The sequence below is a fragment of the Condylura cristata genome, unplaced genomic scaffold (assembly GCF_000260355.1).
Source record: "Condylura cristata isolate star-nosed mole 26May11 unplaced genomic scaffold, ConCri1.0 scaffold00007, whole genome shotgun sequence".
Taxonomy (NCBI): domain Eukaryota; kingdom Metazoa; phylum Chordata; class Mammalia; order Eulipotyphla; family Talpidae; genus Condylura; species Condylura cristata.
Window position 1 is genome coordinate 37,807,170 of NW_004567108.1, and position 19,328 is coordinate 37,826,497.

At 40.6% G+C, this 19,328-nt stretch overlaps 1 protein-coding gene across 3 annotated transcripts in view; it reads right to left on the reverse strand.

The window, feature by feature from the left end:
* ARHGEF28 (Rho guanine nucleotide exchange factor (GEF) 28) overlaps positions 1–19,328 on the reverse strand; it is a 252,950-nt gene that overhangs the window by 126,467 nt on the left and 107,155 nt on the right. For all 3 annotated transcript variants that reach the window (XM_012721846.1, XM_012721845.1, XM_012721847.1), the window contains 3 exons: positions 17,980–18,052; positions 4,728–4,780; positions 4,108–4,168 (listed from right to left, as the gene is read on the reverse strand). In XM_012721846.1, coding sequence (XP_012577300.1) covers positions 4,108–4,168; positions 4,728–4,780; positions 17,980–18,052 — 187 coding nt within the window. The remainder of the gene's footprint in view (positions 1–4,107; positions 4,169–4,727; positions 4,781–17,979; positions 18,053–19,328) is intronic.

A 19,328-nucleotide genomic window follows, 5' to 3' on the forward strand; every position in this document is an offset into this window, starting at 1 on the left:
TAACAGGCACAGGTGACTAGTGACTTCAAACCACAGATAACTAACAAACAATAGCAATGAAGTGACCCAAAATATTTTAATAACTGCAATTCAAGCTTCAGCACAAACTGACAACCAACCACTCTATAAAATTAAACAATACATATTCTAAAAATAGGTGATTATTTTCTGAATATAAATACTTATGGGAAGAACTTGACGTTTTCCTTTCGTCTTAGAAAAGTAATCATGTGTTGTGGGAAAATGTCTAACATCATTTTAAGCTACCTGATAAAGTGGAGCTTATACATGGCATACAATATTAAATGAATAAAGGTACAAAATTCTTTCAACTGCATCATTATAACTGTACAAAATATATGAATAAAGAAAATATGGTAGAAAAGCCACCAAAATTTAATAGTAGCTGCTTTAGAGTGGGAAAATGGTAGGTTGTTTATTTCTATCTAAAATTTCAAATGTTTCTACTGTGAGCATGTATTACTTCTATGATTCAAAAAATGAATCATTTCCCCCTAAAAGGTGTATTTAACATGACAGGATGTTTAAAAGCTTCCTGGTACTTCCCCCAAGTATACTCTGCCAGCAGCCGAGCCTGGCACAGGGGACAAAGCACTGCTTAAGACCCAGAGGTCATAGAACTTCCCAAGCGAGGTGGACAATGCCAGCCAATGTCATCACCACCACCTCTGGTGTCTCCACACCCCTGCACCTTTCCCCAACAGAAAAGTGAAAACATGCCTGCCCAGCTCTTGTTTTGACATGCCAGTTTGAACACTCTTTCATTGTGCCATCCAAATATCATACAAAATAGTTCAGCCAAGTAATTATCAAATAATCTTAGTCTGATGCAGATTATAGCTAGCAAATTACTGCAGGAAAACCAGCTTCTTACAAGTGTCACTAAATCTGGTTTATACAGACAACTTCACTCACACTCTTGAGTGTTGCTTATGAGAGAGCAAGAAAGCCACCTCCCAGAAGCTTCTGCAATTCACCTGAGACACTAATACTCTTCACAGTCCTCATCTGTCAACTTTTAACTAGAAATCTTAATTTCAACCAGGGGCATGGTCTTATTTAACCTTTTAAAAATAAAGTTTGCAAGATAGTAACTAATCAGGCCCTCCCTGGTGGCGCAGTGGGTTAAAGCACTGTACTAAGAATCAAAAGCTACTTCTGCATGAGTTCGATTCCCGCCTGCCCCGGAGGAGATCCACATGGTGTGGCAGACCTCTCCTGACCCGCCCGCTGCTCCCCTCAGCAGTGTACTTCGTCGATCTGCCTGTTCTGCTCCCCACTCTGTCCCTGGTGAATCCTCTCACCCTCCGCATCTCTGGCCTGTACCCCAGTTCTGTATGAATAAATAAATAAATCTTTAAAAAAAAAAAGATAGTAACTAATCAAACCATATACAGTTTGCTGAATTAACAATGGTTTATGTATTTTTGCTTGCAAATGGGGTTCCTGTCCAACCAAAGTTCACTCAGCTGGCTGTATTTCCCGCAATCTCTTCCTTTGTTCCTCCCAGATGCCCACTTCTTTCTTTGGCACGACTTTTATTCCATAATCCTCTTTAATCCTGTCCACTGGAGCCAAATGGTTCCTTCCTTCTTTCTTAATTCTGTATTGACACATTTCATCTATCTTCCCTTCCTCCAAATTTTGCCCTCTCTGCTCACTCCAGCTGCCTACACTGTGAGGGGAAGGCACATCCTCCTCTATGGCAGAAACAATCAGATCCCAGCCCACCAGCTACTTTCTCCCATTTGAGAAAATGCCAGGCACTCACAGCACCCACCAAGGGCAGGGTTCCCCTTCGGGCCTACCACCAAAACAGCCTTCCTCCAGTCAACATCTTCAGCATGGGAACTAGTGGCAGGTCTGATTCTTGATGCTGTGATAGGGAACTAACTCCATACAAAGAGAACTTTCTTGGGTTCTGCCCTGTCCGGGAGAGTTAGTTCAATTAATAAAGCCAGTTCTTCAGTCATTTTAGTTGCACTTCACATGCTTAACAGGCACAGGTGACTAGTGGCTACCATATTCAACAAAGCAGACAAAAAAATCATCGATCATTCAGAAAGTTCTACTTGAAACAGCACAATGTAGTTTATGAGATAACACTAAGCTCACAACACACCATTTTGGATAATACAAGCCAGCCAAGATAGGTATCTCTCACCCATATTCATCAGCATTTCCTTAGAGACTAAGGAGAAAGTAAGCACATATTAAACACACAGACACATACACTTTGTGTTTTAGCATTTTGGAGTGGCCTTGGGGAAGAGCTGTTTCCTGTCTCAAAGTTCAGTTTGCCATCTGCCTGCTGCTCGGGGCTAACTACCTCCTCCTCTGTCTCAGAAGATTCCTTTTCACCTGTTTTCATTTCTTTGTAGGAAGTCAAGGAAGTTTTTTTTTATTACAAAAGGTTTAAGTGAACAAAAAAACAAATGCTAGATCGTACAAGGAACCATCACGCGTGGCTCCTTTCATAAATCACTGAATTAATATCAAAAGCTTATCTCCCACAAATCCTTCACCACAGCCGTCCTGAGACACAACGCTGTCACTGACACAACCCTCAGACCAGGCTACCACAGTTTCCGCAGCACGTGTCTCCTTACCCAGCAAGTCTCCCTGCCTGTAAGTGGAGTGTTAAAAACCTAAAATTAAAATAATCCTACTATTTAAATACTTTCAACAGCCACACTCCTCCTCCAGCAGCAATTTGTCTTGGTAAACATGCTTCAAAGCTCACATTCCTGGGAGCATGATGCAATTTATAGATGAGACATCCTGTATGTGTGAGCAAGCACTTGCCCCTGGCTTTGGTGGCCCGCAACGGTCATCTATAAGGAGGTGTTTGGTTTCATTTCTCCTTCCTCTCCCCTCTTCTGGTAGCCAACTATTACTCTTACCTTATATAGCAGAAATATTAAAGGCATGCATATTGCTTGATATGGTTTAGGTTTCTGTTCCAATTTCAGTAGTACCCCAAGCAGGGAAATCTAGCTAATCACCTCTGGCTGGTGGCCAGCTCACCAGAAGCACAGCCAAGTAACACTAAGGGTGCTTCCTCCTTGCCTGTTTTATTCTCTGGCATTTCCCAACTGTGCTAACTGTTCTGTTGTGTACCTACTGGCTGTGTCAACAACATTCCCCTGGCCTCCCTCAAGTACCAGCATCACCAGCTCCCCAGGCCCACCCACCTCCACTGTTAAGTTTGCTCCACATTGCCTAGGTTTTCCTCAAGTTCACATCAGCCAGAGCACTTGGCTGCTACAGCCACCATCTTGCCCTCTCCCAAGGGCACCCAGGACTTTCCAGGTGTGTAAGCTGTATAGGCTTCACTGAGACTAAAGAAAATACTGGGAGGGTTTGTGCTTATCTGCTTCCACCTTGTCAGTCCTAGAGGTCTTCACAGACCACCTGGGGGACCACAGGAAGTACTTGCTGAGAGCCCCCAACAGCTTACTGGCCCCTAACACAAGGGGTAAGTCTTCGTATTAGCCCAGATTAGCTCTGAAGCATCAGAAAATGCCTAGGGAGGACAGTTAGGGAGAGGCCCTCAGGGAGCTGTGAATTAAAATGCCTGTGAACAGGTGAGAATTACCAGGTCCAGGGGAAGAACTACCTTCACCTTGCCAAGGAAGGGCCTGGCTCCTTTGAAAGGGCTCCCATGTCCCCAAACACATTGGGTAGCAAAGTGAGATCATGGGGGTTTTAGGTTAGGGTAGGATGAAGTTTTGAATCTCAAATTATATCACTTACTCCTATCAGGGGCCTCAATCACTTCACCTGAAACTAAAGCTGATTTCCTACTTCACAGGAACAAGATAACATATGACAAGACGGAGCCAGCATCTGGTTCAGAGTAAAAAAAATGGCTCAGAAAAAGCTTTGATTGCTGTTTGTTTTAGTGTTTTTAGATTGAAAATGGAGAGTCAACTCCTGAAGTCACAACATTATAACTGGGTGGATTTCAAGAATCAGGCAAGCCTCCCAATAAGACATTTTAAAATACATTTTCTTCTTGCCTCTGGACACCCAGGTCTCTAGCACCGTTATGAGTGTGGGGGAAAGCAACATTGTAGAACTTACCGGAATCTAGACTGTCCTGCTCTTCATGCTCGCTCAGTTGCACTGCCAGGTTTTCTACACACTGGAAAAGAAAAAGTCAGGTGGGATGTTTAGAAACTAATTAGGTGCCACACCACTTTTTGACTTGGAAAATCAACCTCAGAAAACATCAGTGAAGACACATTACACAATTGTCACATGTAAGCAGAACTAGTCTTATACTCAAGGAATATTATTTAAGAGCTAAAAATCAGGAACAGATCTGTTCCAAGCTGAAACTTGCCCGACAGCTATCATTAGGGCATTTTATTCTCAGACCATCTCCCAGGCTTCTGCTTGCTATTGCATTGCTGGCATGTGACATCTATAGATATGATCTGCAAGTACAAATCTGTATTGGAAAATGCATACAATCATCTTGCATACATAGCTACAACCCAGAAAGGGAGCTTCGTTTGGTCCTAAAGATTAGAGACTGAAAATTCAGTAAAGGAAACTGAATTTCATGTAACTGGAGGTACATTCCTGGATTGGTTTGTTCATTTGGGAAAGGGGGGTTTCTTCCCTCTACCTTTATTATCATTAGCTCTTCCACCCTGAAGAGGGAATACAAAGAAGAAAAGGGGCTCAGGGTTCCTTACCTTTACATCTTCTTTTTCAGGCAGTGATCTACTGGACACCAGATTCTTAATCTCTGGAAAAGGAATAATTCTCATTAAGATATGTTGATAGGAATTTTTTTTTTAAAGAAAAAACAAAAGGAATAGGAAATAGAAACTAGACAACAATAAAAACAAGTTGCCCAGGAACCCTATATATAGAATTAAGTTTTTAGATCAAGCTTCTAAAAAAATCAACTCTCCACAGAACAAAGTCTGATAACCTGAGTGCCCACACTCCTGCATTTGTGTGGACCAAGATGTAAACAAGCCTAGTATCTCTCACCGGAAATCATGAGGGGGGAAAAAAACAGTTAAATAAATAAATACCCTTGAATTACAAGAAAGACTACTCACTGACACACGGCTCTTCAAATCAGCACAGATGCTAAGGGGAGGGCTCACTCCACCTGAGCAAATCCCTCCTATCTATCCCCTCATGAGTGCAGGTTCAAGACAGCACTTGGTTTAGGTGAGGTCTGGCCTTTGCTCACGCATCTTTGAAAGCTGAGACCTGTGAAGTCTGTGCCGCCCACCTGGGACAACGTCAAGCTGAGTGCTCTTGAGCCCTCCCCCCCCCCCCCCAAGGGCTCTCTCTCTGAATACAGGCTTTCCTGGAAATATCAGTGGTCGAGATGTTCTGGGATGAGCAGGAAAGGAAGGTTCACTTAAGGGTATTTTTCTGTCTCGACTGATTAGTTTTCTTCTCAAATACTCAGTTGTCTGTAAACAAGGGCCACTGTTGTGTAAATACCCACCAAAAGCACGTTAGGACTTGGGGAAAATAAGTGTTGGCTACTTCTAGCAAGGGCAGAGGGCTTAAAAACCTTTACCGGGGATTTGCATTATATAAGCTCCTCCTCGGAACCCTGCAGCCAGGCCCTGCCTAGTGCTGACTCTGGGGAAACTGTACTAGTTTACCCAGCAAGTGCAGTACCTAGACCTTCCAGGCTGCACTCGATCCCTCCTGTTCATGTAAGTCACATCTCCAAGTGGACTTATTCAAGCTCTTCTTATTGCTTAGAAATACGAAAAGGGGCCCTCCCTGGTGGTGCAGCAGGTTAAAGCACAGCACTAAGAAGCTAAAGCCACTTCAGCATGAGTTCGATCCCAGCCCCAGGGATGATCCACATGGCGTGGCAGACCTCTCCTGACCCGCCTGCTGCTCCCCTCAGTAGAGTACTTCATCAGTCGGCCTGTTCTGCTCCCCACTCTGTCTCTGGTGAATCCTCTCACCACTCTTGCACCTCTGGCCTGTGTCCCAGTTCTGTATGCATAAGTAAAGCTTTTTTAAAAAAATGACAGGAATTTTCATGTTTCTGTTTAGAAAAAGCGTAAGAGTATAAGGCATTCCTTTATATGGATTTTCATATTATGATGAGTCATAATAAACAAGGATGGAACAGAGATGTCAACAAAACCGTTGCCACTGTTGATTTTTCAAAATCTGCATAACAATCTTTTTGATTCTACTGTACAAGCAATAGTATATTTGCATACTACAAAATCGTCCTTGAAGTCAGAATACATTTAGTATCTATGAGGAAAAAATGTAAATGCAACAGCCTCAAATTCATTTAGTCATATCATTTACCCACAGTATTAAAGACAAGTTAGAGCAGACACCAGGCTGGGTGGCTCTAGGGTCCCAGGGCCTTTAAATGCACAACCCAGTAAGGCCTCCAGGTGGCAGCAGAGGAACGTCTGTATGTACTACCTAACTCAACTGGGAAGTGGTGGTGGGTAGGATCTGAATACACAGTTGGAGAGGTTTGAAACTATAGCCCCTAAAACAAACACAATGATGTCAACCAACGGTGCCTCCGAAACATAATCGTGGGAGGAGAAGGGGGAAAATGTTATTGAAGTGCCAAAGTCCAAACACTATGTTAGAAGAAAGCTTTTAATCTGACTGCAGAGATGCAGAAAATTGATGGGCAGCATCTCCTATAGAGCTTACCACATTACTGAAGCTTAGTAAGGGTTTTGTTTAGAAACATGTACCCAAAGCCCTAAGAGCTGGGTATGTGGGGAAGATGAAGCCAATAAGAAAGGGAAGGGAACCAGAACCCAAGTTTTAACAGATGCCATCAAATATGACGAGAATCACGAACATTTTTATTTTGCCATTTGCAAGGTCTTCCTTTAAGGCCATTTCAGAGAATGTGTTTTTTTTTTTTTTTAAATAACAGTGTTTTAGCTTTTCTTTCTATATTTTTCTTAAAATGAAAGTTATTCAGTAAATATTTTTTAAAAACTAAATAGTCTAGGGCCTTCCTGTTGGCACAGGGGTTAAATCTCAGCACTATGAAGCTATCACCAGCTACTTCAGCAAAAGTTCAATACCCGGCCAGGGAGCTGCACCACATGGCCCAGAAACCTCTCCTGTCCTGCCCGCTGCTCCCCTCAGCAGTGTATTTTAGTCAATTTGCCTGTTCTGCTCCCCACTCTGTCTCTGGTGAACCCTCTCAACCCCACACCTCTGGCCTACAGCCCAGTTCTTGTATGCATAAATAAAGAAATCTTTTTAAAAAAAAAAAACAAAACAGTCTAACTATATGCCTGATTATAAAATAAAATGTTGACATTTACTTAGTTAATGTACTTCTTTGTTTTTATTCAATTAAATTCACTTTGACCTTACAACTCAAAAAATGATTTTAAAGCAGAATAATTCTTTTGGTGGTGGCTAATTTTTATTGAAGAGTTTAAATAAAGGGATCATTTGCCTCTTTATTTTATGTTGCCCCTACCTTTGCTAGTTTTGTATTTTACTTAATCATATTGTCTGCACAAGAAGAACCAATATTTATCTTTCATTCTGACTTGATTGAATTCCCTTGAATTCCTTCCATTTTGTTATAAATGGCAACATTTTGTCTTTCCCTGTGACTTAATAGTATTTCATAGTGTAGAGAGACAATATATTCTTGATCCTTCTTCTCTTGATGCGCATTAAAGTTACTTCCATGTCCTAGCTATTGTAAATAGTGCTACAATAAACATTGTAGAACATGTGACTTGAGTAGATGATTTCACATTTTTCAGATGCCCATGAGTGGAACTGCTAAGTGATAAAGTATTTCATTTTTAGTGTTTCAAGGAAAACCTAGATCATTTTCAAAAATGGGTTTCAGAATGCATTCCCACCAACAGCATAATGGGGTTCCTCCTCTCCTACATATTATCACTTTTTTTCCCAATATATGCCATTTTCATAGATGTGAGACCATGTCTCTGTGCATTTTCCTTATTAAAAGCCATAGGCATTTTTCTCCATAACTACTGACCTTCTGGATGTCCTCTGTGGTGAATTATCTATCCAGGTCTGCTGCACATTTATTAGTTGGTTTGTTTTGTTGCATACTATAAGTTTTTTTATATATCTTGGATATTAACCACTTATTGGCTGTGTAATATATAAATATTATCTCCCATTCAGAAGGATGTGTTTAATATACTTGTCTTTTTTTCCCTATGAAAAAGCTTTCTAGTTGACAGTAATCCCAACTGCTAATTTTTGCTTCCTATCTCTTGCTATAAGGGTCAAGTCTGTAACAACTCTGCAAAAAAACTCTGCATTTCTAAAGAATTCTGTACCTCCAGCATTGATACTGAAAAATAGTGCATATTTTATTCCAGCTGGCTAAGGGAGACGCCTATATCATCTGGTAATGAAATTTGCAATAACAATGGATGTGTTCAGTCCTTGCAGTTAGGCTTAGATTCTAGCTTCCTGCCCCTCTGGAAAAGCTAGTCATCATATGTTGTTATTCTATAATTTTCCTTATAATCTAATGCAATTTTGTTTCATTTTTAAACAAATACCTTAGGCTATATTAAAACAGACAAGTATTTATTTTTTTAAATAAATTTCAATTGTATAAAACCTCTATTCTAAAATCATGAAAAATATTTGAGACAGTGTATGAATTCAGGGTAATTATCTAGGATTATACAGAACTGTATCTCAGAACTTTTAAAGAATTTGGCATTCATTCTGGTAGAGTTTAATTAAATTGCTCCAGGAGAGTTTCTGCTAAATTACTAGGATCCTTTTACACTCACCCACCTGTACCGCCAATGGCACAGTGCAATCAAACCACCCATTGCTATAGCAACCTTCAGCAGATAATGATATCAGTAACTCTGTGCTATTTCCTTTTTAAAGGTCTATTAATCTTACCTACAAGGCCCATCCGGCAGTAAGGATTACTCCCCTCTAAATCAGACTGACCAAACTTATTAAACTACAATAGAACATGAAGTAACTTTAATATTCATGTTTACTCAGTGACAATCAGCAAATTATTTTCAACCCACTAAGTATTAATAGTCATGAGATTAACACTATATCCCGCTAACAGAGTCTCCCCAAAGATCTGACGTTGTGTACATTTTGCTGTCTCTTTTTCTATAAAGGGAGGGACCACAGAAGTGAGAGTGAAGCAAAGAAAATATATTAAAGATAAACACAGTTGGAGAGAGAGGGGGAGAGCTGAAGGGGACCAGTAGGGGAATACAGGTCATAAAAAAATAAAATTACAGGTTTCTGGGTATTCTCCTTTCAACAACCATTTGCAGGCCATGTGATGCCTCCTCCAGGAAGGAGGCAAGAAGAATTATAGTGATAATGATCAAAGCAGCCCGTGCCTGCTGCTTCAGCCCTACCCTCATGTTCTGCTAGCCACTCTCAAATTCACTGGGTAAATTTGCAGGGTAGCATCAAGCACAATTGGAAAGTAGGAATCCTATTCTCAGCTTGCCCCACAAATGCCAGAAGGGACTTTATTTCAAACTAGAAGTTGATTTTTTTTTTTTTAAAGAACAATGTGGATAAAGGGCAAGGGTATAAGATACAAAACAGATATGAAACATATATAAAATACATAGAAAAAAACACAGGGGAGTTTGAGAAATATCTTTGAGGATTCATCCCCAGCAGTAAGAAAAACAAGGGGGAATATAAACAACCTGGACTACATCAGAACAAGAAGCTTCTGTACAGTGAAAGAGGCAGTAACCAAAATGAAGAAATACCCTATTGGATGGAAGAAAATATTTACTTACCATGTATCTGACAAAGGACTGTTATCAAAGATCTACAAAGAGTTCATACTCAAAAAGAAAACAAATAACCCAATTAGGAAATGGGAAGAAGAGATAAATAGGCATTTCTCCAAAGAAGACATACAGATGGCCAAAGGGCCTGTGAAAAAATGCTCATCATCACTTATCAGAGAAATACAGATCAAAATCAAAATGAGATACCACCTGACACTTCTAAGCATGGCCCCTATCAAACAGACCAGACACAAGAAGTGCTGGAGAAGATATGGAGCAAAAGGACCCTCCTACACTGTTGGTGGGAATGCAGACTAGTCCAGGCCCTGAGTAACACAGTGTGGAGATTCCTCAAAAGACAAACAATGACTCTGCCGTGTGGTCCGGCAATTCCACCCCAAGGTATCTACCAAAAAAATTCAAAAACTCTAATGAGAAAAGAAACCTGTATCCCTTTGTTCATAACAGCACTATTCACAATGGCCAAGATACAGAAAAATATACGAGTCTAAAAACAAATGAGTGGATCAAGACAAGGTAGTATGAACCCACATGCACACACACATGCGATGGAATGCTACACAGCAATCAAAAAAGATAAGCTCATGCCATTTGCAGCAATACTGGCAGAGCTAGAAGGGATTACACTAAGTGAAATAAGCCAGAAGGAGTAAAATAAATACTGAATTGTATCACTTCCATGTAGAATATACAGAGACCAAACAAAAGGTCAAACAAAGCCAAACTTTAAAATAAATCCTTGAAAACTGGCCTCAGAGCTGAGTTATTTAAGAGGGAAGGGGGAGGGAGAAAGAGATGGGGGGTGAATGGTGGGGAACAGGAGGGTACAAGGGACTGGGGTGAAGGATTGTGTAGACTTTGGTTGGGAGGATGTCAGGAGGGAGGAGAAATTGCTGCCCACAGACAATTCTAAAATGTGCTTTACAATATAAAGTTTCTATTTGTTCTACCATTCTTTTGAAATGAATTTAAGATGTTTTTGAAATACGCAGTTTTTAAAATTCAGTTATTTGAACCACAAAAGTAATTGTTTATGAAAACTTGAAAAGGACTAAGAAAAAATAGTAGTAAAACAGCCACGAACATTTTTAGAGCATACTCTTCCCTTACATATTATCTTCTATAATAGTTTAATAGAGATAAGTTCACATACCATACTAGTCACCCATTTAAAGTGTATGATTTGGTGATTTTTAAATGGGTCAGAGCTGTGTGACCAACACCACAATCAATTTTATAACATTTTTACCACCCAACAAGAAACCTGTACCTCTAAGCACTCTCTACCCACTTCTCCCCATCTGCCCTGTCCCCACTGTAGGCAATGAACACCTATTGTAATGGATTAACCAATTCCAAAAACTTCATATCAATGGAATTACACCATTTATACTCTTGTAGTTGGCTAATTTCATGTGGCATTACATTTTTAACGTTCATTCTTGTTGTAATATATCAGTGCTTCGTTCATTTCTATTGACAAATACTATTCTCCTGTATGGCTAGATCACATTGTATATCCATTCTTCAATAGATGAACTTTTGGACTGCTTCCATATTTGGGCAGTTATGAATATAGTTGCTGTTACCATTTTCATTTTATGGAGATGCAGGTTTTTATTTTTCTTGAGGATGTATCTAGGAATGTAATTGCTGATTCATATAATGACACTATGGCTAAATATGTTTTATAATCTAAATTTTAAAAATATCTGTTATGTGCCTCTGTCCCATAAGCTCTCAAAATATAAAGAATTAAGTCAGTGGGCAGGGGGACATCTTCAATCAAATAATTATAAACTTCTAATTATGAACTAATTAGAAGCTCAATGTCCTTATATTTTACATTAAGGTCAAGACATAATTCTGATTTGATTAATTGCTTGATTAATTAAAATGAGGTGAGACATCTTTTCAAAGACATGAATTAGATTCAGTCTTGTTTTAGAAACCTTTTATGTCCTGAAGACTTCAAACTTAGATTGCATTTCTATTCAGAAAACTCTTTAGCTCTACTTTTAGTTTAAACTTATTTCAACTATATTAGAATTCTTAGTTGAATGTAAAATCTTGTTCTTTCCCCTTGTTTGCTAATATGAACATGCTGGAATAAAATATCCATAGAATTTGTTGGAAGTGAATTCTGGAGAGTCTCTTTCCAACTCAAACTCCTCTAGTTTTTGTGTGAAAAAATGCTATCATAATAACATACAAAAATAAGTTGCATATCAGCTTGATATCCTTCCTTATTTATCCTTAGCCTGTAATGATGAAACTGGTTCTACTTTTCTCTGGGCAAGTGAAGAAACTGGATCAGCAAAACTCAGATACGAAAGAAAGTAATACACAATACTTAAAGAAATAATAGAAAATGATAGATTAAACTACTCTATAAGAGGAAAGAAAATATTACAAGTCAGTTCTTGGGACTACCAAGTAAATTTTCCAGGTTATGGTTTTTTTGAAGTGCCCAAATCCCTGACTTTCAGGTGAGCCACACGGACCATGTCCTTGGAGGGTGCTGCAGGGTTACGGTGGAGCTGTCTTTCCAACTCAGTCACCCCTGCAAAACAGCCTCCCCTACTGCTGTCATCATTGCCCAAAATCTCAGGTCCCAGTCTTCCTGGTTTAAAGGACCTATGTCTTGATCAGTCATTTGAACCATAAGCAATGGTTCTAAAAAGACATCAAGTAAAATATTTAAAATGAAAAATCACGGAGAGGAAATTTTTGCAATAAAAGCCTCCTGTCTTCCCATAACATCTCCAAATAAGGAGAATGCACCATGCAACTCCCTCCTCCTACTTTCACCCATCAATTGCTGCTGCACTTCATCTAAAGAAGGTTTCAGCAGATATTGTATTCACCTCATCACGGTGACACTAGGTTCTCACATGTCCTCATGTCTCAGCACAAACACTAACTCCACGCTAGCCATGTGCTATGATGTGCACTCATAATGAGGGAGCGTTGATTATTCATCCACAGTCAGATACTAGGCAATGTCGAGATGAAATCTGTATTTTCACATTTAAGCCTTACATTAAGTAGGCATTAAATGACACTCCCCCCTCACCACTTTCACAAAAGGAAACACAGCTGAATGACTTGCAAATGTTCAGAAGTCAATTCCTGACAAAGCTGAGGTTTTGAGGAGTCTGCTTATTGCTGCCTGGTATCCTCCAGACATATCTGTGCATACAAGTCACAACTATCCCACCCTAAGATCTCTAGGGGACATGCTGCCATATGGAAGGGAGCTCATTTCAAGGCAATGATGTCATTGCTTGTACCTTTCAATCACACAAATGCTAAAGAGAACTGGACGAGCAGACCAAAAGGTTAACCAGACGGCTACTGTTAAATGAGGGTGGTGGGTAGGTGGTCTGTAATGGAGCGGGCACAGTTAACTATGAATCTGAGTTCTGAATGAGTAGGCAAGCTGTCACCTCTCTGTGCTACCATGTCCTCATGTATGAAATAGGGGAAATTGGGTTCTGACTCCCTAGAATGTCTCTCTCATGACCACTGGACTATGTACTCCGTGACTGGACTCACTTCCTTCAGCTGCTGCAGCAGCCCTAGCACCCAGAGCAGAGCCTGTCATGGGGATACCCAACAAATGCTAGAGTAAGAGGAAATGCGTAACTCCTTGAGAGCAGGGTCTTCTTTTGCCTTGGTTACTCTGCATCATCAGTGCCTACAAGAGTGCTTGCAACAATAGGTGGAGAGAAGGTTGATCCTTCGATAAATATTTACTAAACAGATAAGTAAGTGAAAAGTAAGTGAACCAGCAGGACTCCGGTCTGCCTGTCTACACTATATCCTGCATTTCGCTCCAGGGCCTCTTTCATCTCTCACGGGAGGGTGGGGGGCCAGGGAATCACAAGAAAGAAGATCCTGCAGTCCTCAAGGAAACAGTTTTGACCTCTAAGTCTGGGGGAAACTGTGTCCAATCCAACTCCTTATTGCCCAGTTGATAGGAATGTAGAAAACAATTTATGGGTAGAAGTTCTACTATAAGGTACTAGTGACACAAAAGTCAAGACAGAAAATACACAGGGTGTCTTTTTTTTTTTTAACTAAGAAACAACTTTGAAAGAAAATGAATTCATATAGTCTTCAAGGATGTTGCAACTGTCTTATGGCCTCAAAGACTCTAGGCAGGAAGCAATTTCCCAAACAACATCAAGAATTTAAATGGACTTTGTGGGGAGTTGTGGGTTATCTGAATATTTGAGGGGACCATGAGTCATTTTAAAAGCACCTCTCCTTCTCCTCCCTTCCCCCACCACTTTGTGAGCATTACTGTACTAATACATGGAGAAAACCCATGGATAGTGAAAAGAAGAAATAAAACCCAGATAGGAAATATCCACAGAAGTGAGTTAAAGGAACCATTTCCCAAAGTATCTCCATAGATCACTTCCAGGAAATGCTGGAAGGGGATTCTTCTGTAATTAATTTAGAGGATTATTAAGTAAAACATGGTTACACAGGTTGCTTGATGGGAAGACTTACTAGAATCTATAAAACATTAACCACATTCTGAATCTCCAATGCGGGGAGAAGGGATATATATCATGTTCTACTTATTTGGCCAAATAATCCTTGTGACTGAGTTGGTACTTTGTGTAATGCTCTTTAGGAAATCTTAGGGAAAGAGATCAAAGCAGGACAAAGGTGGAAAGAAATAAAACAATCAGTTGATAGATTAATCAATACTAATAATTACTTATTAATCTGAGTATATTGAAAATGAGATGACCTTTTGGCCATTTAATTCATTTGGAATAACTTCCTATTGTTCTGGGAGTACAATTACAATCATGAAATTAGAGAAACATAATTAGTTCACAGACAATAATAAAACCATTTATCACACTAACAGACAGTACAGTAAATTTCCAGACTAAAGTTGTTACTGTCTTTTAATAAACAACTACTTCATACACAAGTTTAGAGCTCCCCTTCTACCCACTGACCCCAGCAGAACAGAAAACCATGATTTTTAAGAATCTTCTAGTAGACCTGAATGGGAAATTTGACTTTTGGTTTAAAAAAAGCAAGCTCTTATGATCAAAATATTCTAACTTCCAGTTGGGTCTACATTAAGCTCATGAATAGACAAACTTTGTCCATATTAGCCCATATTCTTAATTTCAGTTGAATACTGTCTTCTGCTGTTTCTGGCATGCCCTTGAAGGGTATTCAAACAAGTGCAATGCCTATACATTAATGATTCAGAGTTGGAATATTTCAGTTTCTATTCAATTATTTTGCTTATCAGTTGAGTGACTTAGGTCCAACTGTCAAACATATTAATTTTCTCAACCTGATAAATTCAACCTGTCTAAACCTAAGTAGTTTTCGTTGCTGCTTTTGCTTTTTGAAAATTGTTTTATTTATTTATATTTTACATCATTGCTCATTTTTCCCCCATGTTTGCATTCTTCTTCCAGGTGTAGTCCCCACAGAATTTCCACCACCAGTTCATCCATGAACAATCAGTGATTTTGTCACAATTCTACTCCTACCCAGGGACATGCCAGGAATGGAGGAATTACCCTTCCTCACTTCCTACACCCACCTAGACCTTCAGAGCGTTACCCAACTGTCCCTCTCTCTCCTGCCTCTGCACACTGTAGAGTGTGTGCATCCTCTTTTGTATTACTATAAAGAGCCCCCTGGGCACTCCAACTCATTCTCCAGACTCAAAGAGGGACCTTCCTAAAATAATCATCTAACTTGCTTAAAAAAGCTCCCAGGGGAGCTCCAGTTCCTTGCCTTGTATAAAAGCCCCCCAACTAACGAACTCACTCTCTCCCCCCACCACCCCCCATATCCTCCTCTACTCTAGGACTATAAAATGACCTTCAGCATCTCTCCCACCCACCTTTCACTATGAAGGTACCTCTCTTTTGCTCCTTTTCCTAATAAACCTGTCCTTTTAAAGTGTAAAAAATAAGAAGTAAAATGACCTGCAGTTATCTGTATGAGTACATCCTCCAGGTCAGGTCTCTGTGTTAGATCTATTTCCTCTGTGCCTCGAATGCTTTTCACCTCATGGCATCACAGCTCCAGAGCCATGTCTTTCACAGGCTTTGCCCCGACCAGGCCACCACTACACTCTGTAATATTCCCACAGTGCTCTTGGCATGTGACTCCTGTAATCACAGAGCACGCTGGGAGGGCTTATTGTTCTGACCCCACACACACAAATGTCAGTCTCTCAAAAGCAACAACTTGAAAGTCTAAATTAGTTCTAATTTAGTTTGTTCTACTTTAGTTCAAAGGTAGATTACAAGGAAGGAAAAATATACAGGATGATAAAGTAAAAATCAGAAGCTGGTTTATTAAAAAAAAAAGAGGTAAAGGTTTAAATTAAAAATTATTATAAAAGTACAGTCAGCAATACCCTAGACATTTGCAATAGAAAGGTCAGGATCTTAGCTTCAAGTATTTTATCAGCCAACCAGAAGTAAGAAACCTGAACAGTTACACTTTTAACAGTAAAATCCAGCCAAAGGCTCAGGGGAAGCCAGAAATCCTGACACATGACCAGAAAGAGGTTCCACCTACAGGTTTTGAAGAAGAAAATGTAAAGTAACCCTCCACCTTGTTGGGCAGGCAGGGGAGAATGCAGCTCCCTCACACTGCCCATACAGCACCCACGGGGCAGCACCTCCCGAGGGCCACAGAGGTGAGGGTTGGGGACATAGTTCAGCTGTAAGAATTAATCCAGGTGTGTCTGTGCTGCGGGAGGACACACAGCCTCCCAACAGTGCCGTAAACCATCCCTCTCCAAGAACACTTTCTAACAAACATAGGCAAAGAGTTCAAGATTTTACAACCTGACGAATAGCTGCAATGCAGCTATTCTAGGTTACCAATTAAAAGTAGAATCAATGATACTAAACAGATGTCAACTCTGGTGGCTTAAGAACAAGGGTCTATGTTTTCTCTGTAACCCCAGCATTTAGTACAGTGGCTCTCAGCCCTGTCAAACATCTGTTCTTTTATATTAATAGATAACTTATAAGAACTCCTCCTATCCTGAAATGAAATGCACAGACAGCATAACTGTCCCCAGCTTACATAATCCTATCCTCACATATAATTTTTGAATGAAAATACTCTAAAATATAAAGCCAAAGGAAAGTAATTGATAAGAAGATAATATGTATTTCAAAACATAAAAGCTTTACCCTTAATTACCTTAAAAAACATAGCAAAACTATGGGTTCTTCTAAGTACTGAGTTTGGGTAAAAGAAGAAAATCAGAATCCATTTCAGAAGAAAAGTATAGGAATATTCAAGAACAGAGGTAAGAATGTTCCCTAGAAGAAAAACTCTCATTCACTACTTGGACTTCTAACAATAGATCAGACTTATTAGTGTATAGAAAGGCAGGGGAGCAGGGGGTTGTACAGAACCTGAACTAAAGTAGAGCTTGTATGGCCTTATAGATAAAGTGCCAAGTTGGACAGGAGAAGGAAGTACCATGCTCTTACAAACGGGCTGGGCTTCGGTACATGAACTCAGCATGACTGCAGAGCTACAGCCTAGAACACGGTGGAGTGAGTGACAAAGTTATGGAAACAGACTGCACCTCCAGGAGATACCTTCAGTCTCTAAAACTTCATCAGGACTGTGGACAGCTGCGTTCACAGCCTGGGCTGGCAAGACTCTATAGCTGACATCTAGACACCCCAACCTTCACCTCAATGAACGTCTAGTACGCCCCAGACTACCAAAGGTATCCACCTTTGCCAACAGAGTCGGTTCCACAGAGGTGGATCAAACTAAAAGCCAAGTGACTGATAAAGGGCTGAATGGAATGAACAAACTGAACTTGAGAATGAAAATAATATCTGAGCCAAGAAAGTGTCCTGAGATCAGGAATGGGGGAACATCTGGCTCAACGCTGGAAGGCCTGGCAAAGGGCACCCAGTCATACTAGTTGAACAACAGTGAAAACAATGTGGTTCAATGAGACCTCAGAGTATCCCAAAACCTCGATCTTGCCTCTCAGCTCTTTTTTTCTGCTCTGCTTCACCACATACTTCAACTACTAACTGATAGATTAACTAGTCAGTTCTGAGTATCTTCTGGGTTCCCCAAGTAAGGAACAAACATATGTAGGTACCTTCCTCGGTTTCTGCAGCACTGGAGGGCATATCTGGTATTTCCTCTGGCTTGGCTTCTTGTCCTTCAAGAGCCTAAGGAAAGGACGAGAAAAAAGAAATCACTGAAAACCATTGGCAGCTTCAGACATGCAACAAAGCGATTAAAATTACAAGCAAAAGATGAAAATTACCCTGTCTCTGAGACAAGTGAGAGACAGGGTCTGGGGAGGTTAGGAAAGGAGATGTGCTAAAGCTGCTGGAAGAACACACAGACTGTGCCCCAGGATAACATAGGCGACAGCAGAGGAGCCCACGGACATGGGCCAAAACTGAATCAGCCACCACTTTCCCATACCGTGGTCAACAGAAAGTTGCCAGGAACCAAAGAAAAGGACAGACAGGAAATCTTGAAACTGAAAGAAGGTGCACCTGCCCACTTGGACAAACCCAAGCCTCACCCTGAGACAACTTAAGGGCTCTTGGGACCAAGGTGATGAGGGCAGGGAGACCCAGAGAACGCAGGGGTCACAAGTGTGCCTCAGCCTTGAGGGGGCGCTGGCTGGTAGGTTGTCCCTGACTTGACCTAGAGAGGAGGTGCCCTGCCTGGAGCTTTCTGTATTTTCAAATTGATTCTTTACAAACAGTAAAAATGTACAGACACAGAATTATGTGTTTACTTGTCCAATGGTAAAAACAGCCAGGATCATAGCAGCCCATGTTCCAAAACCAATTAGTAGCTCAATGTGGGCTGGAAACTGACAGACTCCCCATTCCCTTGGGCAGGTTGTAAGGTTCAGTGTGTCAAGGGCCTTGTTCCCGATGATTTCTGAGCATCCTGAGGCCAGAGCAAAAAGCGCATGAAAATACACACAACACAAAGCCACAAAGGGAGGGGAACAAGAAGTGCCCTGTCACCTACCCCCCCATGACTGAACCCCCTCTTCTACCCTAGGGCAGTGTTCTCTCCCCCAGAGCTCCCATGGAACTGAGGGATGGACATGAGTAGACCTGTATCAGGAGATGCCGAGGAGAGGGCAAAACAGGGTCTGGAAGAGGAGTCACAATCAGGTTTCAAGGTCAGAGACAACCAGCAACCCACATATATACTTATGGGGTTAGTCTTAACCCCAAATCCTAGTCCCTCAGTGAGGATAACTGCCAAAGCTATGTGAAAAGAGGATCAGGCCATGCTGGTTTCTGATTTCAAAAAAGAGTTGAAATAAGGAAAGACCTTTTTTTGGTAAGGGAAGTGTATTAAAGCTTACACTTTATTCCCCTAATTTTGGCTGTAACTTTAGAACACTTAAATTAGCCAAATTCTAGAAGTAAATTATCAGCATGCTCATTAACAGAAAAGGTTTTGTTATGA